General features: G+C 42.6%; 1 protein-coding gene across 1 annotated transcript; it reads left to right on the plus strand.

Moving 5' to 3' along the window:
• The first annotated feature begins 8,908 nt into the window (after positions 1-8,908).
• On the plus strand, positions 8,909-14,654 carry LOC119270417. The gene is made up of 11 exons (XM_037552423.1): positions 8,909-9,068; positions 9,174-9,250; positions 10,079-10,184; positions 10,627-10,725; positions 10,830-10,895; positions 11,040-11,156; positions 11,449-11,523; positions 13,834-13,936; positions 14,029-14,076; positions 14,155-14,276; positions 14,389-14,654. Exons 1-11 carry the CDS (start codon positions 9,003-9,005, stop codon positions 14,488-14,490), a joined length of 981 nt encoding a protein of 326 aa, XP_037408320.1. The 5' UTR covers positions 8,909-9,002; the 3' UTR covers positions 14,491-14,654.
• The last annotated feature ends 11,620 nt before the right edge of the window (positions 14,655-26,274 follow it).

Raw genomic sequence — 26,274 nt, forward strand, 5'->3', positions numbered from 1 at the left:
ACTAAACTTTATTATATAACTTGCACACAGTTACAAGGATAGATCACTAAGCAAATTCTCAAAGAAGAAAGGGTCGGACTAAACGTATATTCATCTAAAGAAAAAGATCGAAGTAAAATAAGTAAAAGCAAAAACATAATGGGATGATGCGATACCGGGGCACCTCCCCCAAGCTTGGCGGAAGCCAAGGGGAGTGCCCATACCCAATACTCAGTTCTTTTTTCGTGGTGAAGAATATGATGGTGATGAAGGAGAGATCTTGTCCTTAAGGATCAAGAGATTCTCCAATCTACAGATGACGCTCCGGAGACGGATGATATACTCTTGATGCAGAATATTTTCGCGAGTGAGATACTTATTTTGTATCTGAACTATTTCAATGATGTGAAAAGCTTCAATCTTAGTAGGGGTAAGGTGAGCAAGGTAAGGCTTAAGGATATCTTCCTCTTCCTCCTCGCCAGGTAGTGCTTGTTCTACCACCAAAGGTGGATCTAAGGTATCCTCCTTGCCCTTGTCTCCCTTGACGACATCCGTAGGCTCCTCCCTCTTCAGCTCGATCTTCATCAACCAAGCATCTTCTTCCATGTTGTTGGAGGAGGAGGAAGACATGAGGCGTGACTTGATAAATGTGACCAAAAACAGCAAGAAAAGAGAACAAAGGATTTCTTCACGATACGGTGATCAACAGGTTTGGGAAGTATATATAGATTTTTTTATCTTGGGGGACAAGTAAGCTGTAGAAAAACGGAGTCCGGAAGGTGTCCCAGGTGGGCACAACCCACCTGGGCTTGCCTTGCGCGCCCTGGTGTCTTGTTCCCACCAGGGTATGCTTCTTGGAAGTTTAATTATTTCCTAAATTTTTAAATATTCCAAAACTGATAAAAAACATTTTGCGGATTTTTCGGAGTCCATTTACTTACTGTATCACGTACCTCCTTATTTTCACGATTCTGGAGTGTTCCGGAAGGACTCTTTTATGTGTTCTTCCGGTGCCAAAGTTTGGATAATATTACTTTCAACATTAATGGGCGTACCTGAGATATAATGCTTTATTCGTTTCCCATTGACAACCTTCGGGTTAGTACCTTAGGAATTATTTATTTTGATGCCTCCAGACCGATAAACCTCCTCGATAACATAGGGGCCTTCCCATTTTGAGAGGAGTTTTCCTGCAAAGAATCTAAAATGGGAGTTTTACAAAAGAATATATTCTCCAACTTTAAACTCATGCTTTTGGATTCTTTTGTCATGCCATCTTTTAACTTTTTCTTTGAATAATTTTGCATTTTCACTAGCTTGGGTTCTCCATTCATCTAAAGAGCTAATATCAAATAACCTCTTTTCACCAGCAAGCTTGAAATCATAATTGAGCTCTTTGATGGCCCAATATGCTTTATGTTCTAACTCAAGAGGTAAATGACAAGCTTTTCCATAAACCATTTTATATGGATACATACCCATAGGATTTTTATAATATATTCTATAAGCCCAAAGTGCATCATCTAATTTCTTAGACCAATTATTCCTGGACCTATTGACAGTCTTTTGCAAAATTAATTTTATTTCTCTATTGCTAAGTTCAACTTGACCACTAGACTGAGGATGATAATTAAGGTGATGCAATCATGTGGTTAACACCATACTTGGCAAGCATTTTACGAAAAGCACCATGAATAAAGTGTGAACCACCATCAGTCATTAAATATATAGGGACTCCAAACCTTGGGAAAATAACTTCCTTAAGCATTTTAATAGAGGTGTTGTGATCAGCACTACTGGTTGGAATAGCTTCTACCCATTTAGCAACATAATCAATAGCAACCAAAATATGTGTATACCCATTAGAGGAAGGAAAAGGTCCCATGTAATCAAATCCCCAAACATCAAATGGTTCAACAGCAAGTGAATAATTCATAGGCATTTCTTGACGCTTACCGGTATTACCTATTCTTTGGCATTCATCACAAGATAAGACAAACTTACGGGCATCCTTGAAGAGAGTAGGCCAATAAAATCCAGATTGCAATACCTTGTGAGCAGTTATATCTCTAGCATGATGCCCTCCATAAGCTTCGGAGTGACATTTCCATAGGATTTGTCCCTGTTCATGCTCAGGTACACAACGTCTAATAATACCATCTACTCCTTATTTATAAAGATGTGGGTCATCCCAAAAGTAATGTCTTAAATCATAGAAGAATTTTTTTTCTTTTGTTGGTATGTAAAGCTAGGTGGTAAATATTTAGCAACAATGTAATTAGCATAATCAGCATACCAAGGAGTATTATGATCAGCATTTATTGAAGCTAACTGCTCATCAGGAAAACTATCATCAATAGGTAGTGGGTCATCAGGCACATTTTCAAGCCTAGATAAATTATCAGCTACTGGGTTCTCAGCCCATTTTCTATCAATGATCTGTAAATCAAATTCTTGTAACAAGACAACCCATCGAATAAGTCTAGGTTTAGCATCTTTATTTTCCATAAGATATTTAATAGCAGCATGGTCTGTGTGAACAATTACTTTGGAATCAACAATATAAGGTCTAAATTTATCACAAGCAAACACCACTGCTAAGAATTCTTTTTCAGTAGTAGCATAATTTCTTTGAGCATTGTCTAGAGTTTTACTAGCATAATGAATAACATTCAGTTTCTTATCAACTCTTTGTCCTAGAACAACATCAATAACATAATCACTAGCATCACACATAATTTCAAAAGGCAAGTTGCAACCAGGTGGTTGAACAATAGGTGCATAAATTAAGGCTTTCGTGAGTGTTTCAAAGGCTTCTAAACAATCATAATCAAAAACAAAAGGGATATCATTTTGCAAAATACTCGTAAGAGGCCTAGAAATTTTAGAAAAGCCTTTGATAAATCTCCTATAGAAACCAGCATGACATAAGAAACTACGAATACCTTTTATATCTTTAGGACATGGCATTTTCTCAATTGCATCAACCTTAGCTTGGTCCACTTCAATACCTCTTTCAGAAATTTTATGACCCAAAACAATGCCTTCATTAACCATAAAGTGGCACTTCTCCCAATTCAAGACAAGATTTGTTTGTTCACATCTCTGCAAAACTCGCTCAAAATTCCTTAAGCAATCATCAAAAGACTTCCCATAAACAGAGAAATCATCCATGAAAACCTCAACAATCTTTTCACAAAAGTCAGAGAATATAGCAGTCATACATCTTTGAAAGGTGGCAGGTGCATTACATAAACCGAAAGGCATACGTCTATAAGCATAAGTTCCAAAGGCACAAGTAAAAGTGGTCTTTTCTTGATCAGGTTGAGAAACAGGTATTTGTGAAAAACGAGAATATCCATCAATGAAGAAAAAGTGTGATTGCTTAGATAATCTTTCAAGCATTTGATCAATAAAAGGCAGAGGGTAATGATCTTTTCTAATTGCTTTATTTAATTTTCTAATATCAATTACCATTCTATAACCTGTAACAATTCTTTGTGTAATAAGTTCATTCTTATCATTAGGAACAACACTTATACCTCCTTTCTTAGGGACACAATGAACAGGACTTACCCATCTACTATCAGCTATAGGATAGATTATACCTGCTTCCAGAATTTTTAATATCTCCGTTCTTACCACTTCTTTCATCTTCGGGTTTAACCGATGTTGGTGATCAACAACGGGTTTAGCATCAAGTTCCATATTAATTTTGTGCTGACATAGAGTGGGACTAATGACCTTTAAATTATCAAGAGTATATCCAATAGCAGCCCGGTGCTTCCTTAGAACTTTTAATAATCTTTCTTCTTCATGCTTTGAAAGGTTAGCACTAATAATAACAGGATATATCTTCTTTTCATCAAGATAAGCATATTTCAAAGTGTCTGGCAATTGTTTTAATTCAAACACAGGATCACCTTTAGGTGGAGGAGGACCTCCCAGAGTTTCAATAGGCAAGTTGTGTTTAAGTAGAGGGCGTTGTTAAAAGAAAATCTTATATATTTCATTTCTTTCATGCATATGAAAATCATTTTCATGGTCTAGCAAATATTGTTCTAAAGGATCAGTAGCTGGTACAACAATAGAAGCAAGACCAATTAATTCATCCTTACTAGGCAATTCTTTTTCATGAAGCTTTCTACTAAACTTGGAAAAATTAAACTCATGAGACTCATCACCAAAGCTAACACCGACAGTTTGTTTCTCACAGTCTATTTTAGCACTAAAAGTGTTCAAGAATGGTCTACCAGAGATAATGGGACAAAAGTCATCTTGTGGGGAACCAAGAACAAGAAAATCAGTAGGGTATTTTATTTTCCCACACAAGACTTCAACATCTCTAACAATCCCAATTGGTGATATAGTGTCTCTATTAGCAAGTTTAATAGTAACATCTATGTCTTCTATTTCTGCAGGTGCTATGCCATTCATAATTTCTTGATATAAGGTGTAAGGAATAGCACTCAAACTAGCACCTATGTTGCATAAACCATGATAACAATGATCTCCTATTTTAACTGAGATAACGGGCATGCCAACAACAGTTCTATGTTTATCCTTTTTATCAGGTTTGGCAATTCTAGCAGCTTCTTCACATAAGTAAATAATATGCCCATCCATATCTTCTTCCAAGATATCTTTCACCATAGAAATACTAGGTTCTACTTTAATTTGTTCATTAGGTTTAGGTGTTCTAATATAGCTTTTGTTAACCACAGTTAAAACTTTAGCATGTTCCTTTATCCTAATAGGGAAAGGCGGTTTCTCAATATAAGCAGAAGGAACAACTAGATCAACATTGTAAAGTATAGTTTCTTCTTTAACTGGTACCAGTTCTTTAATTTCTTCTTTAATAGGTGGGTGATATTTAAACCACTTCTCTTTAGGGAGATCAACATGAGTAGCAAATGATTCACAAAAGGAGGCTACTATCTCAGAGTCAAGTCCATATTTAGTGCTAAACTTTTGAAAAGCATCGGTATCCATAAAAGATTTAACACAATCATACTTGAGTTTAATACCTGACTCTTTATCTTTGTCGAGTTCCCAATCTTTAGAGTTGCATTTAATTCTTTCCAAAGATCCCACCGGAATTCAATAGTCTTCTTCATAAAAGAACCAACACAATAAGTATCAAGCATAGTTTGATCATTACGAGAAAGACGAGCATAAATTTTTGGATAATAATTTCTCTTGAGAGCTCATGATTGGGGCATGAATATAACATTGACTTAAGCCTCCCCCAAGCTAGAGCGATACTTTCTCCTTCACGAGGCCAAAAGTTATATATATATAATTCCGATCACGATGAACTAGATGCATAGGATAATTTTTTTGATGGAACTCCAATTTCAAACGATTCCAATTCCAAGATCCAATATCATCGCATAGCCCATATCATGCCAATGATTTTCTCTTCAAAGATAAAGGGAAAACCTTCTTCATAACTTCATCTCCGGGTAAACCTGCAAGCTTGAACAATCCAAAAAATTGTTCTACATATATCAAGTGCATATCAAGATGTTCAGTTTCATCTCCTGCATAAGGATTAGCTAGCAGTTGTTCTATCATACCTGAAGGAATTTCATATTCAATATTTTCAGTAGGTGCAGTAGGTTGAGGGGTAGCTAATTGTGGTTCCGGTCGAGGTGAATATACCCCGAACAAACCCCTCAAAGGATTATTTTCCATAGTAACAAGTGACAATAAATTTCAGCACACTATACAAATGTTTCCTTACCAAATTCCACTTACCAAAGGTGCTTCACTCTCCGGCAACGGCGCCAGAAAATAGCCTTGATGACCCACAAGTATATGGAATCAATTGTAGCCCTTTTCGATAAGTAAGAGTGTCGAACTCAACGAGGAGCAGAAGAAAATGACAAGTGGTTTTCAGCAAGGTAATGTCTGCAAGTGCTGAAATTATAAGTAGCAGAGTAGTTTGATAGAAAGATAATTTGTAATGATCAAGTAACGATAGTAGTAACAAAAATGCAGCAAGGTAGCCCAATCCTTTTGAGGCAAACGACATACCAAAACGGTCTCTTATGATAAGCAAAGCGTTCTTGAGGGTACATGGGAATTTCATCTAGTCACTTTCATCATGTTGGTTTAATTCGTGTTCGGTACTTTGATAATTTGATATGTGGGTGGACCGGTGCTTAGGTGCCGTTCTTACTTGAACAAACCTCATACCTATGATTAACCCCCCCCCCCCCTCGCAAGCATCTACAACTAGGAGAAAAGTATTAAGAATAAATTCTGACCATAGCATTAAACTTTTGGATCCAATCGGTCCCTTACGGAATAGCGCATAAACTGGGGTTTAAGCTTTTGTCACTCTCGCAACCCATCATCTAATTGCTACTCCACAATGCATTCCCTTAGGCCAAATATGGTGAAGTGTCATGTAGTCGACGTTCACATGACACCACTAAGGGAATCACAACATACACACTATCAAAATATCGAACACATATCAAGTTCACATGATTACTTGCAACATGATTTCTCCCATAACCTTAAGAACAAAAGTAACTACTCACAAATGATAATCATGCTAAAGATCAGAGGGGTATTAAATAGCATATTGGATCTGAACATATAATCTTCCACCGAATAAACCATATAGTAATCAAGTACAAGATGTAATCAACACTACTAGTCACCCACAAGCACCAATCTATAGTTCTAGTCACAAGATTGAACACACGAGATGAACTAGGGTTTGAGATGAGATGGTGTTGTTGAATATGTTGACGGAGATTGCCCTCCTGAAGATGGGAGAGTTGTTGGTGATGATGATGACGATGATTTCCCCCTCCTGGAGGGAAGTTCCCCCGACGGAATCGCTCCGCCGAAGGGCAAAAGTGCTCCTGCCCAAGTTCCGCCTCGAGACGGCAGCGCTCCGTCTCAAAAGTCCTCTCCTTATTTTTTTTCTAGGTCAAAATTACCTATATACTATAAGATGGGCACCGGAGGTGGGCCTGGGTGAGCACGACCCACCAGGGCACACCTACGCTCCCCGACGCGCCCAGGTGGGTTGTGCCCACCTGGTGGGCCCCCTCTGGTAGTTATTTGCTCCAATATTCCTTAAATATTCCATAAAAATTCTCCGTGAAGTTTCAGCTTGTTTGGAGTTGTGCATAATAGGTAGCCTGACGTAGCTTTTCCAGGTCCAGTTTTCCAGCTGCCGGGATTCTCCCTCTTTGTGTATACCTTGCATATTATGAGAGAAAAGACATTAGAATTACTCTAAAAAGCATTATTATGGATAAAAACATTATAAATAATAGTAAGAAAACATGATGCAAAATAGACGTATCAGTGGGCGCCTTCAAGTCCAATCACGAGTGATTCGAGTCTCATCCATTGGGGTCACTCAAAGGAGAATAGGGCAAGTGATTAGTGGCATTCAGGAAGCTTTGGCACCCACGCCCTCTACAAAGTAAATTAGCACTCCCCAAGAGTGTGAACTTGGGGATATACCATCTTCTCCAACTTGTGGTTAATCTTTTTTCACACTTCTACTTTGTGTTGGTGCTTGCTAGCTAGTTTGTTGCTCATTCTTATCTTGTTGTTTGCTTGCTTGTTGCACCATTTTATTTGTTCTCACTATAGATTGCATAGCGAGATAACTTACTTTATCCACACTATCCAAGTTTACGTAAAAAACTTCAAAAAATTGCAATCTCCTATTAATCTGCCCTTGGTCATTCACTTTGGCAATAGACCAAGAGTCGTTTTCCTTACAAACCTAGTCGTCAAAGAGGCATGACCTATTGGACGTGTAACGTGTTGTGTGCGACGAATTAGAAGACATAGACCACATCTTTTTTGGATTCCACCTAGCGCAAAAGTGTTCGTGTAGTTGGTTATGTTGGGCAAGTGTCCGACGGCAGACAACCTCACGAAGCGAGGATGGCCTCACGATCCACCATGCTTTCTTTATCGTTCTGCTCTAGACGTCGTCGCCCATATGCTGGCCTACTGCCCTTTTCTCATAGGCATTTTGGGCCGAGGTCCTGCAACAATTCAAACTTCCTCCCTCATGGACTTGTGGCAGGCGGGTTGCCCTGTCGTGCCCAAAGTTGACTGAATGGTGTGGAACTCTTTTGTGCATTTGATTAGGTGGACAACTTGAAAGGAGAGGAACGAAGGGATTAAGCATGGATTCGCCCATCGAGGCATCGACCAAATGGCCTCGCAGTTCATCACAAAGATGAGTTACTGGCACGCTACTGGTCGTTCATAGATTTGGTCCCTAATAGACCGACCGTTCGAACTTGACTAGTGGCCATGTGTGTTTTCATTTTGTTGGGGTTCCACCCACTTGTACTCATGTTGCCGTTTACCTATAACACCGCCATACTTCTAATTCATGATTAATGAAAAGTTGGGTTGTTAGCATTTTCTTCAAAAAAGTACCGAGTTACTAAGGTTCATGGTTAATTGTGATAAATCATCAATTTCAAAGTATCAAGAGGTAAAGACTAAATTCCTCGTCCCATCTGAAACACATGAACTCAAAAGGTAGGAATAAGAAAAATGTAGAAATCAAAATGACATGAATCTCATATTCCTACATGAACTAAAACTACATGAAAACTGCAAAACCGTCGTCTGAATGTCAATGGGGAAAACACAAAAATTGTAGATACAAAGACGAAAACATGAGGGGGACCACAAGTTTGTTTTCCTCCAAAAAAAATCTCATATGGATAGCCCATTCTATGGGAATTTCAAGAAATGTAGGTTAGTAGCCCATCGTTGTCCAAACGGCACCGAATGGAAAATTCCTATTAGGAATCACATAGCTTAAAATTCTTAGGTTTTTTTGCTTTGTTCAAAACAGAGCCTAGTGTTCTCGAAGGAAAAAAAAAAGGACGCCAGCCAAACTAAACTAGCCCTCGAATGGCCACTCCTACTTGTCAGGATTGGATTTGGGATTCGTGGAGCGGACCACGCGCGCGCTTTGTTTGCCTTCCTCCCCGCTTTCGCTCCGGCCACGGCCGCAGATGGCGACGGCCACCGCCTCCACGTCCCTCCGCCCGCCGCCGTCCCCGTCCCCGCCTCGGCTTGCGGTTGCGCCCTCTTCATCTCGCGCCTCTGTTCTTCTCCTTCCCCAGCGAACTAAAGGGTTCTCTGGCCGTTCGCCTTCTTCCTTTAATCGATTCTGTACTGGCTAGGGGTCGCTGCGCCAGTGGTGCTGGGGAACCCCTACGCATTCCTCTCGGAGAGCATTCCACGCGCATCGGCGGAAGAGGTTCGTGCTGTGCGCTTGCTCTCTGTTTTCTTCAGTTTGGTTCTCTTGTGTATACTGGATGCTTTCCGGTTTGAAGGAACGACATTTTGTCTAAACTGGTTTAACTTATTTCTCTAATTACAAAAGGACAGTTCATGTTACCTGCTTAGCTGAAATTGTATGGGATTGGGAGATACATCATACATGAGTTGGGAAATTTTTTGTACTGTGCACAATTTCGAATTTGTAGTGGTGATAGCATTGTTTACATTCACTAAAGAGTGAAGTGCATCAAAGGTCCTCAAACTATTTAAAAGGTGTTACGTAGGTCCTCGAACTATGAAAAGGGTCATTCAGGTCCTCAAAGTGCAATATGCGTGTCATCCAAGTCCTCGAACTATTTTAGCGGTGTCATGTAGGTCCTTAAACTATTTCAAATGTGTCACATACGTACACACTTATTGCACTTCAAGGATTTTTGAGGACCTGGATGACACTTTTCATAGTTCGAGGACCTATGTGACACCTTCAAAATAGTTCGAGGACCTAGGGTGCACTTCACTCAAATGAGTGTGGAAATTTAACTAGATGGGGCCTACGGCACTAAACAGGTCAGCAAGTGTGACCAATGCTGGAAAGTCATGATATTTCTGCTAGTGATGCAAACTTCTGATTGTTGTGTAAGTATTTTCATTCAATGTTTGTTCCTGAACTCTGATACTGCCATATACATGTCAGAGTCATTATGTGATTTTGCTCTCATACGTTTTATTTTTCCATTGGAGATTGTGCGGGAATAGATGGTGTTTCCTCTTGTTTATTAAGAACTAATGATTTCATTAAAAACAGGAACACTTTGTTATGCGCAGCCGTTAAAGGCCCAGAAGAATCCTTCAAGAAGACCATTGAAGTGGATAGGCTGATTGATATGCTGAGAGATGCAAATCCCGGAGAGGTAACCATGCTGCATATCTTCAATTTTACTGATCTTTCTGGTCACGACAAGCTACAATTCCTTTCCCTATATTTCAGTGTTGAACTAGATTTGTTGTCAATCATCAGTTCATTCAATACGTAAACCTTTGGCCTGTAACTAACTATATGTGCTTCGAGTATCCTCCCCATGCTTATTTCATAATCGGTAGAACCAAGCTTGGCATTGGTTGGTTGGTGGCATTTGATTAGCTACTTAAAGTATAGGAGATCCTTATGAGCTATCAGATTTGCCTTTTTTTGTGTGTATGTGCCCAAATATGTGGCTAGATTTTATTAGTATGCCTAGTATATTTCAGGCATGATATGATTTGTTCAGTTGACAAATCTTGAGTGTCTTAATTTTATCATTCTACATAAAAGTACCAGATGAAGAACTAATGCACCTTCTTACATGCAAACAGCTTGATCTAATAGTGGTTGAAAATATTCTAGCGTTCAGTGAGGGTTTCTGGGTTCGGCTGGCTGCTCGGATTGATCTATGCAAATCGGATGATGATAAAGTATGGTTGCACATCTGGATTTATTTTTACTAATTGTGGTCATTATCTTTTTCATCTTCAATTTTCTCACTTTTTAGTGCCTCCATCTCCCTTTTGTTTTTCAGAAAGATTATGAAGAACTGGCAGAGAATGTCATGAACATAGTTGACCGTGTCGTCCACAAGACTGATGTAAGAACCATGTTCTTTCATGCATAACTCCTCATTTAAGTGCTACTGTCTGCCACTTGATGTGAATTCCTCAAGCCTTTATATTTTTAATATGATAAACTGCGTGTTCCTTGCATGCTGCTAATTTTAATCCCTATTGTTCAGGAGAAGATTGAACAATCGACTGATGTTCTGAAGGCAATTATTAGTCCTGTTATGAATGAAGGAGAAGATGCGATGTGGCCACCAAGAAATCCGGAGGCTCTCAAATTGATGGAAAAAGTAAGCACAAGTCTCATGTTCTATACAGTAGTTGGCTTTCACATTATAATTGTCAAATGTGATAATCAGTGCAAGAATATAGACATCTGTACTGCTTATATACTTCAATTTCAATCGTGCTTTGCGCAAGTTTCTTTTATCAATTAAAAAAGAACCCGCAGTTACTTTCATGAAACTGAATTCTTTGGGCTCCAAAGATGTGTCTGTTAAAATGTAATTTTAAGCCATACTATTATTTTACCTTGTTCTCCATATTCTGATGTGATTTTTAATGTCTTCTTGACATCCCCAGGAAATATCAAACAGAGAAAAAGAAGGACAGCTAGATGAGAGTTTTCTGTCAGAAGTTAATGCTCAGCTGAGGCAAGTAAGTGGTACTATTTATTGCTTTCTCGGTTTGAGTTGTTTTATACTCCCTCCGTTTTTATTTACTCTGCATATTAGCTTTGACTGAAGTGAAATTTTATAAAGTTTGACCAAGTTTGTAAGCTAGACATTGCCAAGGCCTTCAACAACGTCTCCTGGGAATATCTGCTCCAACTACTAGATAAGTTAGGCTTTAGTGCTAGATGGAGGGACTGGATTTCGACGATTCTAGCTAGTTCTTCTTCGGCTTTCGTCCTAAACGGCAGCTCCGGACGTGATATCGACCATCGTAGAGGGTTGCGGCAGGGAGACCCCCTCTCGCCTTTGCTTTTCATCCTCGCCATTGACCCCCTTCATTGTCTTCTGGAGAGAGCAGAGGAGCTGGGCATGCTCACTCCCCTGCCGGGTAGGATAGGGCCCCTTAGAACTTGCCTATACGCCGACGATGCCATGATCTTCGCCGACCCCTCTCGCCAAGAGATCGACAATCTGCTTCTCCTGCTCGATAATTTTGGAAAGGCCACAGGGCTCTGCATCAACTTAGGAAAATCTTCAGTAGCCCCGATTAGGTGTAGCGACATTGATCTTCAGGACATTCTACATGGCTTTGGCGGTTCGGTGGTCGGCTTCCCGCTACGCTACTTAGGGCTCCCCATTACAATCTCCCGCGTCCGCTTGGTTCATCTTCAATTCATACTCGATCGCATCAGAGCCAGACTGGCGGCTTGGAAAGGGCGCCTCATGTCTATTGCAGGCCGTAGGGTTCTTGTCCGATCCGTCCTAACGGCGCTCCCAACCTTTGCTCTGACGGTGCTGCGCGCTTCAAAGAAGTTGCTCAAAGACATCGACAGTGCAGGCGGTGTTTTCTCTGGGCTCAAGACGAGGAGCTCTCCGGTGGCAAATGCAAGGTCAACTGGTCCACCGTCTGCTCCCCGACGGACTACGGTGGCCTAGGCGTCCTTGATCTGCAGCGCTTTACTCGAGCTCTAAGGCTCAGGTGGCTCTGGTTCCGCTGGCGTAATCCCGATCGGCCTTGGGCGGGCTCGGAGCTGCCCTGCGACGACACGGACAAGGAGCTCTTCGCTGCAGCAACAAAGGTGACCATTGGCAACGGGGAAACTGCTTCGTTCTGGAGCAGTACCTGGCTGGGATCAACGACCCTGAGATTCTCCTTCCCGGCCCTGTACGCTCATGCTCGGAGAAAAAACAGATCAGTTAGGGATGCCCTCTCTGCTGACACCTGGATCCGCGACCTTGCCCACGGAAACACCAATGCTCTCCTTCACGATTTCCTTGTGCTGGCCAGATGCATCCGACTCGCCGCTGTGCAGTTGCAGCTGGAGATCCCTGATGAAATCACATGGAAATTTTCAGCTTCAGGAAACTACACTGCTGCCTCGGCTTACAACATGCAATTCATTGGCAAGATCAGATCTCCTCAGAACAAAATTGTCTGGAGCACTTGGGCTCCGGGGAAGATCAAGATCTTCTGCTGGCTATTGTTCAAGCAAAGAATCTGGTGCAATGACAGACTATAGAGAAGAGGATGGCCAAACGCATACTTCTGTCAACTATGTCTCAGAAACCTGGAAACGGCGGCGCACCTCTTCGGGCAGTGCAACTTTGCTCGGGCGGTTTGGCAGGGGCTCGCGGCGTGGACTGGATGTGCGGCCGTCGCCCCGGCCCGATGGCAGTTGTTATCAAACTCCACTCAAATTGTCACCAAGATGATCGAGGACACCGCCCCAACTTTCAGAAAAGGTGCCAACTCCCTCATCCTCCTGGCGTTGTGGGAAATTTGGAGGGAAAGAAACAGCTGCACTTTCAGAGACAAGGTGTCCTCCGTTTCAGAGGTGGCTGCATCCATCAGAAGAGCGATCGACCTGTGGCACGCCGCAGGCGCTACGTGCCTTGAGACCCCGTTCGGGGACATGTCGGAAGATACGTAAAATTCAGACCTCTAGTTTTCTATTTTCTCTTTGATTTCTTTTCTCTTCTTTCCTTGACCTACGGGTCACCCCGGCCATGTTTGAATTCTCCAGTGCTCTCTGCTAAATCAATGAAAAGCCAGGAATCTCTGGATCTTTCAAAAAAAAACATTTACAGTAACAAATTTATATGATGTGAAAATATATGCAATGATGAATCCAATGGTATAGATTTGGTGGTGTATATGTTATTATATTTTTCTACAAACTTACATAAAGTTTGACTTAAGACAAACCTAATATGTGGAGTAAATAAAAACGGAGAGAGTATTATCATATAACATGGATTATTCTTGATATTAGTAATATTTACATATGTTTAGGCTAAAGAAGATGTAGATAAGCCAGGGCTTCAAGCAATGCTGCAAAAGGTGTTGCAACTATATGCTTCCAACTTTCTCCGAAAACGCAGTTACGCTTATAAAGGTAATCCTTTCTTTATGTCTTCCCAGCTATAAATATCAAGAAATAACTGCGTATTTTGGTTGAATCTTGAGTGCCTGTGTTGACATTCTCAGGGGGAGAGGTTGTAGTGCCTGAAAAGTTTCTTGAATCGATAATAGAGGGTATGAATTTTACCCAAGAGATTGTTTATATTGTGTCTATAATCACCGTCTCTGATATGTTGAGTTTGCGCAATGCAGCTCCCGAAAATGACTGGAATAGGCTGTTGCTTGATGGACTTACAGTTGGAAAGGGAGATGTTTCACCTGAAGAATTTTACGCTGTTACCAAGAAGAGAATTGAGAGAATCTTGATTCGCACGGTAAGATTCATAACCTCCTGAGTTCTATGTAACTATTTTAACCTGTCAGTGCCTTGCGCTGAGCATCCCCTCACACAATTGTCTCTGTAATTTATATTTATATTTTTGACAGGAAGGTGGTTCTTATCAGCAACGGGTACTTGTCGAATATATAAAAGAGATACAAGCTAGAGCAGAGGAAATAGTGAACCGGCTTCAAGGCCCAGCTGTGTAACGTTTATGGTACATTTGTAATTTCAGAACCAGTTATATCAAATAAATGAGAAATAATGATTCCATAATTTAGCCATTTTTTTACTAGAAGAATACTTTGTGGTAATCATTAATCAAACTCTTTGTCGGCTCACCTGAAGAGGGTTCTGTACTAGAGATTCCCAAGCTTAATACTCGTCAGTCGTCACCCTCAAGTATCTACATGTCATCTCTGTTTTACAGGCATTTAGTTTGACAGCACATCCAGTATTGCAGTATCGATCTTACACGGTTAAAGCACTTAACTCCTGGAAACAGAAGTGTGACGCTATATGCAGCAAAGCAATGAAGAGTTAATACTAATATTACTTATTTTCAGGGAAGCATAACAGACTGTCCTCTTGAAAGACAGCCTTAAGAGGAATCACCTATCTTACCAGTTAGACAATGGATACATTTTTAAAATGTTGGCTTTGTTCAACTAACACCAAAAATGTCTGTTCCCTGAATTGCATAGGTTCCCCTGGTCACTGTTAATCTATGGATCCACCGGTATTTCCTTGGTATTTTCAAGTTTTATACAGAAATTCATTTTCTTTTGGTGAGCATATTTCTTAAAGGTGGGATAGTTAGTCTCTATGGTTAAAACTAGATTTTAAAAGCATTAAATTAGTCAAGATTCATTAGTTCGAATTCATCCTAGTTGTGTTAAAGGTTTTATTACTGGTAGATCTGATTTATTGTTGTAAGTTGAATAATTCTCCGAGGTTTTGGGGCCTTTTCATATTAACAATGCAAAATCAGACCTCTAAATTACATGTATTCAGATTTTTTTTGGAACATTTATGTATTCAGATTTGGGGCTGGACGTTATGGATAAACTTTCAACTCGCCGTATGATTTTTTTTTCAAACAGACTGGAAGATTTTATCAAGCAAAGTGATTGAGACGACAATCTTAATCATCATGCTCGAGTGAAATGCTCAAACCGAAGTTTATATCAGGCATATATGTCTAGCTTTACTGCTGTCAATGACTTGAAAATAGATCTTTCTTGCTGTGGTGAGTTGAGAATATATTGGATTATTGAAAAAATATATGAACTATCAAGATGTGCTATGAGAAGAGTAGGGTGGTCGTGTTACCTGTTGAGCATGCTTAGTGTAGCACCTTGGGGTCGGCGCTAAGCAGATCTAGGCTAACCTTCACATAATATCGATCATAAGGCGCCACCTTTACACACCGAATACATCAAAATGTGTGGGGGAGTGTTGATATCAACACAGATAACGAAATAATCCTCAACAACAACAAATATATGCATACAACAGCTCCGAGGAGTCAAATTTAACAAATGAATACAACAAGGGCCAGTTGACCAAGATACAACTTATACAAGGGAAGAAAATATACCTTAGACAGGTAAGAGTACAAAATGCCCGAACAAGGCTAAAACAAAAGTAAAAGGCGTCCATATCCTTGTCCTTGTCCAGACCATTGTCTATGGGATAACCAACTAATGTTGTCCATCAACAGACCTGCTTCCTGAACCGCTACCGGCTAGATTGGCGGCAATCTAGAAAAATAGTAAATTAAGTAAGGTGAGTACTTAGATGTACTCTCAAGGCTTGCAAAGACCTAAGTTATTTTATGCAACATGTTTAAAGGAAAGTGAGTTTTAAGCAACTACTAGTGGTAAGAAGAGAGAGCGCATAAAAGTAAGGGGCGTGTCACAACTACTTGCTGGGGAACATTGCATGGAAAAAAAATTGTACGCACACGCAAGATCTATCCATGGAGATGTATAGCTACGAGAGAGGGAGAGCATCTACATACCCTTGTAGATCACTAAGTGGAAGCGTTTGTCAACGCGGTTGATGTAATCGTACACCTTCACGATCCGTTCCGATCAAGTACCGAACGTACGGCACCTTCGCGTTCAGCACACGTTCAGCTCAATGAAGTCCTCGCCTTCTCGATCCAGCAAGAGAGGCGAAGTAGTAGATGAATTCCGACAGCACGACGGCGTGGTGGCGGTGGTGGTGAAACTATTTTTGTAGGGCTTCGCCAAGCACAACGGATTTAGGACAGAGGACGAACTAGAGGGAGAGGGGACGCCGACACATGGCTTGGTGAATCGTGGTGCCCCGCAGGGGCTAGCCCTGCTCCTCTATTTATATGTTCAGCCCTGGGGTCGTTTCTTGGAGAAAGAACCTCCTCAAAGTCGGTTTGGAACGCAAGGAAGAGTTCTTCTCGGTTTCCAGTACCAGACGCCAGGGTCCCTGGCGTCTGGTCCCTGACCTCCGCAAAACTTCCTTTTTACACCGACCTAGAGCCCCGTGGGCCTTACCCCTTGGCCCAACCATATCATCCTATATATCAATCTTTACCTTCGGACCATTCCGGAGCTCCTCGTCATGTCTGTGATCTCATCCGGGACTCCGAACAACATTCGGTCACCAACTCACATAACTCATATAATATTATATCATCAATGAACGTTAAGCGTGCGGACCCTACGGGTTCGAGAATGATGTAGACATGACCGAGACGCTTCTCCGGTCAATAACCAATTGCGGGACCTGGATGCCCATATTGGTTCCTATATATTCTATGAAGATCTTTATCGGTCGAACCTTTATGACAACATACGTAGTTCCCTTTGTTTGTTGGTATGTTACTTGCCCGAGATTCGATCGTCGGTATCTACATACCTAGTTCAATCTCATTACCGACAAGTCTCTTTACTCGTTCCGTAATACATCATCTCGTAACTAACTCCTTAGTCACTTTGCTTGCAAGCTTCTTGTGATGCTTTACCGAGAGGGCTCACAGATACCTCTCCGTCATACGGAGTGACAAATCCCAATCTCGATTCACGCCAACTCAAACAAACACCTTTGGAGATACTTGTAGAGCATCTTTATGATCACCCAGTTACGTTGTGACGTTTGATAGCACACAAGGTATTCCTCCGGTATCTGGGGGTTACATGATCTCATGGTCAAAGGAATATGTATTTGACATTTAAGAAAGCAGTAGCAATAAACTGAACGATCATATGCTAAGCTAGCGGATGGGTCTTGTCCATCACATCATTATCCTAATGATGTGATCTCGTTATCAAATGACAACTCATGTTTATGGTTAGAAAACCTTAACCATCTTTTGATCAACGAGCTGGTCTAGTAGAGGCTTACTAGGGACACAGTATTTGTTTATGTATCCACACATGTATTTAAGTTTTCGGTCAATACAATTCTAGCATGAATAATAAACCTTTATCCTGATTAAGGAATGTAACAATAACCACTTTATTATTGCCTCTAGGGCATATTTCCAACACTACTCTGTTCACCTACCTATCGCAGTAAGAGCATCTACAACCGGACCTCTCAAACCCGCCTCATACGCTCGGGCGGGCCGCCCGGTCACTGCCCGATCATGATTTTTTAACCAAGACGGACCCCTCAAACGGCCCTCAAACGCCCGGGCTGACCGACACCCCCCATACCCAGCCCAAATATGGGGCGGATATGGGGGCGCCCGGGCACGCCCGCCATGTCGGACCCAACAACCCGACCCCACCTCAAATTGCACCAAATCCCCCTCCCCCGAGCTGCCGGATCCATTTGCTCTCTCCTCTGTTCTTCCTCCTCCGCGTCGTCCGTCTCACAACTCCGCCGCTGCGCCCGCTCCACTGCCGCTCCCAGGCTCTCCGCCACCAGCTCCGGAAGAGCGCTCCTGTCCTCGCCGCGGGGGACGTTGTCGCCGGCCCGGACGCTACCGTGGTACGTCTGGCAACTCTCGGGCTCCGCCTTGCGCTTGATGTGTTCGACACATTGATCGACCGAAATTATTGTGTTTTTTTTAGGCAAATGATGGATTCGATGCTTCTTCGGACGAGGAGTATGGACCAACGGACCTTGACCAAATGATTCAAGATGAGTTCTTCGATTTGCCGGATTCGGACGAAAAAGTGGACATGAGCATGCAAGAGGAAATGGACCGGCAAGTGGAGCATATTCTCAACTTCAAGGGATCAATAATAGGGAGAAGAGTGATCAACCGGGACAGAGTGTCTGGAGCAAAGCTACCGCACAATGACTACTTTGCTCCCACACCTGCTTTCCTGGATGATCCATGGTTTCGTCGCCGTTTTTTCATGCGGAAACCATTGTTTTTGCGCATTGTGGAGGGAGTGGAGGCACATGACGACTACTTCAAGCTGAGAAGGGATTGCTGCGGCCAACTCTCTTTCTCGGCCAAGCAGAAGTGCACGGCTGCTCTGAGGATGCTTGCACTTGGTACTGCTGCAGACGCCGTTGGTGAGATGGTCAGGATGGGGGAGAGCACGTGCGTCAAGACTACTATCAAATTTGCTCATGCCGTGGTTGAGGTGTTTGAACCGAAGTATCTCAAAGAACCAAATGCGCAGGACACGGAGAAGTTGTTGGCTATTGAAGAGGCAAGGGGGTTTCCAGGAATGCTCGTATCAATTGATTGCATGCATTGGCAATGAAAAACCTGCCCCAAAGGTCTATGGGGAATGTATCAAGGTCACACCAGAGAGGTCACCATCATACTAGAAGCGGTGGCATCACATTGCTTATGGATTTGGCATGCTTTCTTTGGAATGCCTGGTTCTCACAATGACATCAACATGCTTCAACAATCTCCGATGTTCAGGAGGCTTTGCAATGTGGAATCACCACCGTGCAACTACACCATCAACGACCGGGACTACAGCATGGGGTACTATCTTGCTGATGGTATCTATCCTTAGTGGGCGGCGTTTGTGAAGACCATATCCGAGCCACGTGGCAATAAATAGAGCCACTTTGCAACAATGCAGGAAGCGGCTAGGAAAGACGTGGAGAGGGAATTTGGTGTGCTTCAAGCTCGTTGGGGAATTGTGCGGAGCGCTGTAATGATGTGGGAATCAGAAACTTTGTGGCAAATGATATGATTGTCGAGGATGAGGGTGATAGTGTAGCCCAAACCCATGATTTTGAAGCACCCGGAGAACAAGTTGAAATCCTAGAAGATCAAGATGTTGATCAGCTTATGAACTTTCTACATATGCATCAGAATCTTCGAAATCAGCAGGTGCACACGCAACTACTCAATAATCTTGTGGAGCACATGTGGATCCACAATGGCAACCAAGGAGGCAATGCTTGAGTTTAGCACTTCAAATAAATTTTATGTAAACGCTATGTATGCTTGATACCAACATTTGTTATTTACGTGCGACATTGTGTTGCATGATCGACGTGCATGTATTTCCATGGATTTAAGAGTCTGGATTTGAGATATGTGGATGCACAAAATGAAATATGAGGGCCCTTCCGGATGCGCCTGTGGGCGTTTGAGTGGTTAGATTTGCCAAGTCCGGTTGTAGATGCTCTAACACTACCTTCTCCCCCCCCCCCCTCGCATCTCCCATGAGGAAGACCCACAAGGCACTCAAATGATTGATAAGTTTATTTATTAAGAATGAAGTTGTTCTATGGACGATTAATCTCCAAGTCGTTTATAACCGCGGACACAACTATTTGAATAGATTTATCCCTGCAAGGATGCACCAATGTACCCACAGACACGACCCTCCCTTATAGGCCAGCCGTGTTGGAAATATTCCCTAGAGGCAATAATAAAGTGGTTATTATTATATTTCCTTAATCATGATAAAGGTTTATTATTCATGCTAGAATTGTATTGACCAGAAACTTAAATACATGTGTGGATACATAAACAAATACCGTGTCCCTAGTAAGCCTCTACTAGACTAGCTCGTTGATCAAGATATGGTTAAGGTTTCCTAACCATAGACACGTGTTGTCACTTGATAACGGGATCACATCATTAGGAGAATGATGTGATGGACAAGACCCGTCCGTTAGCATAGCATATGATCGTTCAGTTTATTGCTACAGCTTTCTTAATGTCAAATATATATTCCTTCGACCATGAGATCATGCAACTCCCGGATACCGGAGGAATACCTTGTGTGCTATCAAACCCACAACGTAACTAGGTGATCATAAAGATGCTCTACAGGTATCTCCAAAGGTGTCTGTTGAGTTGGCATGGATCGAGATTGGGATTTGTCACTCCGTGTATCGGAGAGGTATCTTTGGGCCCTCTCGGTAATACAGCATCACAAGAAGTTTGCAAGCAATGTGACTAAGGAGTTAGTTACGAGATTATGTATTACGAAACGAGTAAAGAGACTTGCCAGTAACGAGATTGACTAGGTATGGAGATACTGACGATCGAATCTCGGGCAAGAACATACCGACAGACAAAGGGAATTACGTATATTGTCATAATGGTTCGACCGATAAAGATCTCCGTAGAATATGTAAGAACCAATATGGGTATCTAGTTCCCGCTATTGTTTATTGACCGAAGAGGCGTCTCGGTCATGTCTACATCATTCTCGAACCCGTAGGTCCGCACGCTTAACGTTCGTTGACGATATAATATTATATGAGTTATGTGAGTTGGTAACCGAATGTTGTTCGGAGTCCTGGATGAGATCACGGACATGATGAGGAGATAAGAAATGATCCAGAGGTAAAGATTGATATATTGGACGATGCTATTTGGTCACCGGGAAGGTTTCGGGATGTACCGGGTATTCATCGGAGTGTCGGAAGAGGTTCTGGGAGGCCAGCGGTATGTGGTGTGCCTTATGGTCCAAAGGGGGGAAGCACACCAGCCCACAAGGGGGCTGGCGCGCCCCTCCACCCCTGCCCACGCGCCAAGGAAGGGAGGGAAGGAAGGGGGAGGCGCCCTAAGGCAGCGAGCCTCCTTTTCCTTCCCGCATGTCCATATATGGAAGGGGAGGGCGTGGCTAGGCAGGCCCTAGGGCTGGCCGCTGGCCTTTGGGGGCGCCCTAGGGCTGTCTCCTCTCCCCCATCCACCTATATATATAAGAGAAGCGAGAGGGGCAACACACGCCATGGTTCCCTAGCCGTGTGCGGCGCCCCTCTCCCTCTAGTTCTTCCTCGGTCATAATTTTTGTAGTGCTCGGCGAAGCCCTACTGAGATAGTTCACCACCACCGTCATCACAGCGTCGTGCTGCCGGAACTTATCTACTACTTCGCCCGTCTTGCTGGATCAAGAAGGCGATGATGTCATTGAACTGAACGTGTGCTGAACGAGGATGTGTCATACGTTTGGTACTAGATCAGGAGGATCGTGAAGGTGTACGACTACATCAACTGTGTTGTTAAACGCTTCCGCTTTACGGTCTACGAGGGTACATAGACATACTCTCCCTCTCGTATCTATGCAGATAGATCTTGCGTGTGCGTAGAATCTTTTTTGTTTTCCATGCAACGCTCCCCAACAAGCCGAACGTATCATATGCCCAAACTAGCGGGTACAGATAGACTACGACACTCCCCAAGCTACATTCAAGTCCAGGAAAGCGACCCCGCGAGTTGGCATCTGAATCAAAAGTCCGACTGAAACTCTGAATCGCTCACAACCATATGTGTGTACGATTGAGATGGACATAGCCCCGCACTGAGGTGTTCACCCAGCAAAACATGCCACAAAGTTGTGAACCGTCAGGGGACTGTAGCCCCAAACTAGAGTCAACCGCCTAGTGGCTCAAAGTTCAAAGAAGCAAACGTAAACCAGCTTGTGGGCCTGAAAAAATATGCAGGGGTGTATTTATATTTGCGGCAAAGTTCAAAACATGTCGGGCTAGCCGTCTTATATTTTTGGGGTTTAGGACTGTGATATTTGGCACATGTGTAGCACATAGCAAAACTACTATACACCTTATTCCTTTCATATAATTACAAGCATGCATGTATTAGAGTGACTCACTTTTCATTCACGTTCATTCCTTCCTCTAATTTCATACATGCACTAGATGACAAAAAATTGATGTCATCTAGATTCTCCTATATTTCAAAAAATTCAAAATGTTTTATAACTCAAACCATCGGTCCGATGCAAGAACCGTTTTCATATAAAAGATTTCTCGAGACGAGTTTGAAACATTTTATCGGGTCAAAAGTTATCACACTTGGTCTACATAAGTTACCACACATGTTCTATGCAAGTTTTTTTTTGCAGGAGACATGTTCTATGCAAGTTACCGTGCTATTTTCGCATAAGTTATCGGGGTATGTTTTTCAACAAGTATTTTCCTTTGGTAAAAGTTATCGCGGTGTTTGTACGTAAGCTATTGGGTCAAAAGTTATCACCCATCAGGTATGAACTTATCGTGTTACTTTCACATAAGTTACCGGAGGTATGCTTTTTAACAACTACCTTTTTTCCCTTGTTCAAAGTTACCGTGGTGTTTGTACGTAAGTTACCGGTTATGCAATTTCTACATTATCATGCTATTTTCACATAAATTACCGGGGATATGTTTTCAACAACAACTTTTTTGCATTGGTCAAAGTTACCACGGTGTTTTATACATAAATTATCGGGTACGCGCTTCGTATATTACCGTGCTATTTTCACATAAATTATCGGGATTATATTTTTCAACAACCTTTTCTGACTTGATCAAAGTTACCACGATGTTTGTATGCAACAGTTCGTTTATTACCGTGCTATTTGCACATGAGTTATCGGGGGTATTTGTCAACAAATCCACCCCCCCCCCCTAAGTTACCGTGGTGTTTGTACGTGGGTTATCAGGTATGCGGTTCATATATTACCGTGCTATTTTCACATAAGTTATCGGGATATGTTTTTCAACAAAATTTCCCCCTTTGGTCAAATATTACGGTAGTGTTTGTACATAAGTTATCAAGTATGGGTTCGTATATCACCATGTTACTGTTTTTCAACTTCCCCTTTGGTCAAAATGTTATGGCGGTATTTGTATTTAAATTATCAGGTCTATGGTACATATATTATCATGCTATTTACACTGAAGTATCAGGTGGTAGGGTGTTTTCAATAACTTTTTTCTCAAGTTTACAATTACCACTGTATTTGTACCTGAGCTATCGGATCTTCGGTGCATATATTACCATGTATTTACATAGAGTTATCGAGGGGATGTTTTTGCACAACGTTCTGCCCGGTCAATGATATTGTGGTGTTTGTACGAAGTTATTGAATATGCGCCTCATATATTATCATGCTACTTATACTGAAGTTATTAGGGTATGTTATTCAATAAATTTTCTCCGGTCAAAATTATCAAGGTGTTTGTATGTAAGTTATCATGTATGTGATGTGTATATTACCACGATGCCTATATATATGTTACCGCGGTGTTTTCAATAGCCTTTTTGTTGGCCCAAACCTCGTATGTGCTCGTAGACTATTACTTTTCGTCAAGAGCTATCACGCAGTCGGCGAACCGGCCGAGTACTTTCCGACCGTACGTATAGACTGCACGTACGTAGACTGATCCATCGAGGCAAGGTAGCTGATTCCGCCGAGACACACATACCAAGCAACCTAGCTGCCTGCTAGATTGATCTTGAGTTCGCTAGCACATGCACGTATTAACAAGTCGCCGGCCTAAATTAGTCTAAACTAGTCCTATACCTATACGGTTTGATGATTGCACCTGTCCGAGCTGGACAACGCCACTAATCGTGGTTTATTCCAACACTAGCAAAAAAGCCCGTGCGTTACAACGGGAGAAAAAAACCACACAGCCCTAACACAATAACCATAACTCACGACCCCAATAGATGCATCCTTTATTTATTTCAACATGGCATCTTATCAGTCTTGCCATTTATCCTTCTTCCCACTCTCGCCGATGGACATGCATGGTTATAGATGGTTTCTTTCGTTTCCAATTTGTTTTTGTTAAGGTGTTTATTTTCAATTTGAATCGGCACTTGTACAAAAAAAGACGTATCATCCACTACTGATTAACGTTCCATCCTAAACAACGTTCAAAAAATTATTAACATGTGAAACAACATCATATTCAAATTTTACATATATTTTCCTATACAATTTTCATATATAACATGTTAAAATTGGAGTTATGATTTAAAAGATATGAATATTTTTACAGCATTTGAATCTGTCCCTAAACAGCATTTAAAAATAGTTAATGGGTAAAAATAACATTATATTCATACTGTACACATTTTTCTAATCAATTTTCATATATAACATTCTAAAATTGAAGTTACGGTTTAAAAGATATGAATATTAAAAAAACGTTTGAATCTATATAATAAAAAAGGTTATTTCCTAGACAGACGGTGGCTTAATTAAGCGAAATCTCAGGGGGTTTTCTGAATAAATCGAAGAGTTTACTATTCCCAATTAAAAGAGGATGGCGGGTTGATCGCGGGTTTATTTCACGAAAGTGCAGGGACTTTGTTGCAAAATGTGCAGCGACGTACAACCAGAAACAGTCGCTGCTTTATTATTAGGGAAGATTTTCCCCGGGATCAAAACTACCTACTCAAGCGTTGTGGGCCGGCGAAGTGGGGCAGCAGGGCAACAACAACAAGATATACATAGAGAGAGATAAGCAGCAGCAACGACCTACTCAAGCGTGCTCCTACTCTTGGAGAAGGACTGAATGAGGCGAAGAAGACAAGACATGTACACACACGCATCTCTTGAGGGAAGCCTAGTGCACTCTATGAGCCACAAATGATCTCCTTTCCTCCCTTAATCTTCACGGCCCATCCTATGAAAGAACGAAGGAGGTGGCTTTCGCAGCCTACTCTCATCAGGAAAACTTGGCTTGTCACATCCATGATTCCCATCCGTTGGCCATCGCGACACTGCCAAGAGGAAGCTCACACGCAGTGGAGAACATGAATGGCAGCAGCGAACTCCATGGCAGGAAGAGGATTTGGGTTGGCGACGCGGCATCTCTCTATTACAAACTTGCTCATGACGCGGGAAAGCAAGGTGACGAGGCAGGGCGTGCAGCGGTGCCGACACATTGGCATAGAACCCGGCGCTGGCGGGGAATAGTGCGGTGGCCACTGCCAGTGTGTTGTGTGGTCGCGGGCAAGGTGACTTCGGGCGTCGGCTTCGTCGCGCAATTGGCCAGCAAGCAGGAGGTCGCTGCTGGGGGTTGGGCGGTGGTCGGCAAAGTGCTCCAATGGCACGTGGTGGTCAGGCCGCATCGTTCGCGGTCGGCATGAAGTGGGTCGTCCGCGGCAGGAGGCACACTGGGAGGTGGGGGGCATCGCACTAGGGGGTTGGGCGTTGGAAGGAGTACCAGAGGGAGGCTGGGAGGCGGACCTGCATCCGCGTGAGCTCAAGCGCAGAGAGAGGAGGGAGGAGATGGTGAGGAAGGGAAGGAGAAGGGGCTGATGCGGGCAGGGACGCTGGCGACTGACGGCTGCCGGTGCGGCCGGTGCCGAGCACGTCGCGCAGGCGCACGAAGCCTTCCTGGCGGCGCGGCTGGAGCGGGTGAGGGAGAGAGATAACAAGGGGCTGCCAGGCGGGATCGTGTCCACTAGATTTAAAACAGACCTTGATGAGATCGTGTGGCAGTTTTGCAATCTGCCACACAGTTGCCAGATACATATTTCGATAATATAAAGCAGGGTAAAATCCTTTTTCGTCAAAAAATCTCTAGTTTCTAGGTACTCGTCAAGCAGGCCCATAAACCCCACATGTGGTTAGAGCATCTCCAGCCGCGCTCCCAACAGGCCCCACATGCCACTTTTTCGGTGCCGGCGCCAAAAAAACGCTCCAGCCATGGCCCCAGGACATCGAAAAGCGCCGGTTCGGCCCTTTTTTCCGTCCGGCGGTCACAGGCCGAACCCGGTGCACTGGGGGCGATCGGGGAGTCCGGCGCAAGGAAAAAGCGCTACTGGC

This window comes from Triticum dicoccoides, chromosome 1A, assembly GCF_002162155.2.
Source record: "Triticum dicoccoides isolate Atlit2015 ecotype Zavitan chromosome 1A, WEW_v2.0, whole genome shotgun sequence".
Taxonomy (NCBI): domain Eukaryota; kingdom Viridiplantae; phylum Streptophyta; class Magnoliopsida; order Poales; family Poaceae; genus Triticum; species Triticum dicoccoides.

Bases quoted from the DNA above. Each gene is read 5' to 3' on its own strand.
- LOC119270417 (XM_037552423.1), top strand. From the start codon at position 9,003: ATGGCGACGGCCACCGCCTCCACGTCCCTCCGCCCGCCGCCGTCCCCG. The intron at 11,157-11,448 runs GTAAGCACAAGT...TGACATCCCCAG, and splicing joins CTCTCAAATTGATGGAAAAA to GAAATATCAAACAGAGAAAA. The intron at 14,077-14,154 runs GTATGAATTTTA...TGCGCAATGCAG, and splicing joins TCTTGAATCGATAATAGAGG to CTCCCGAAAATGACTGGAAT.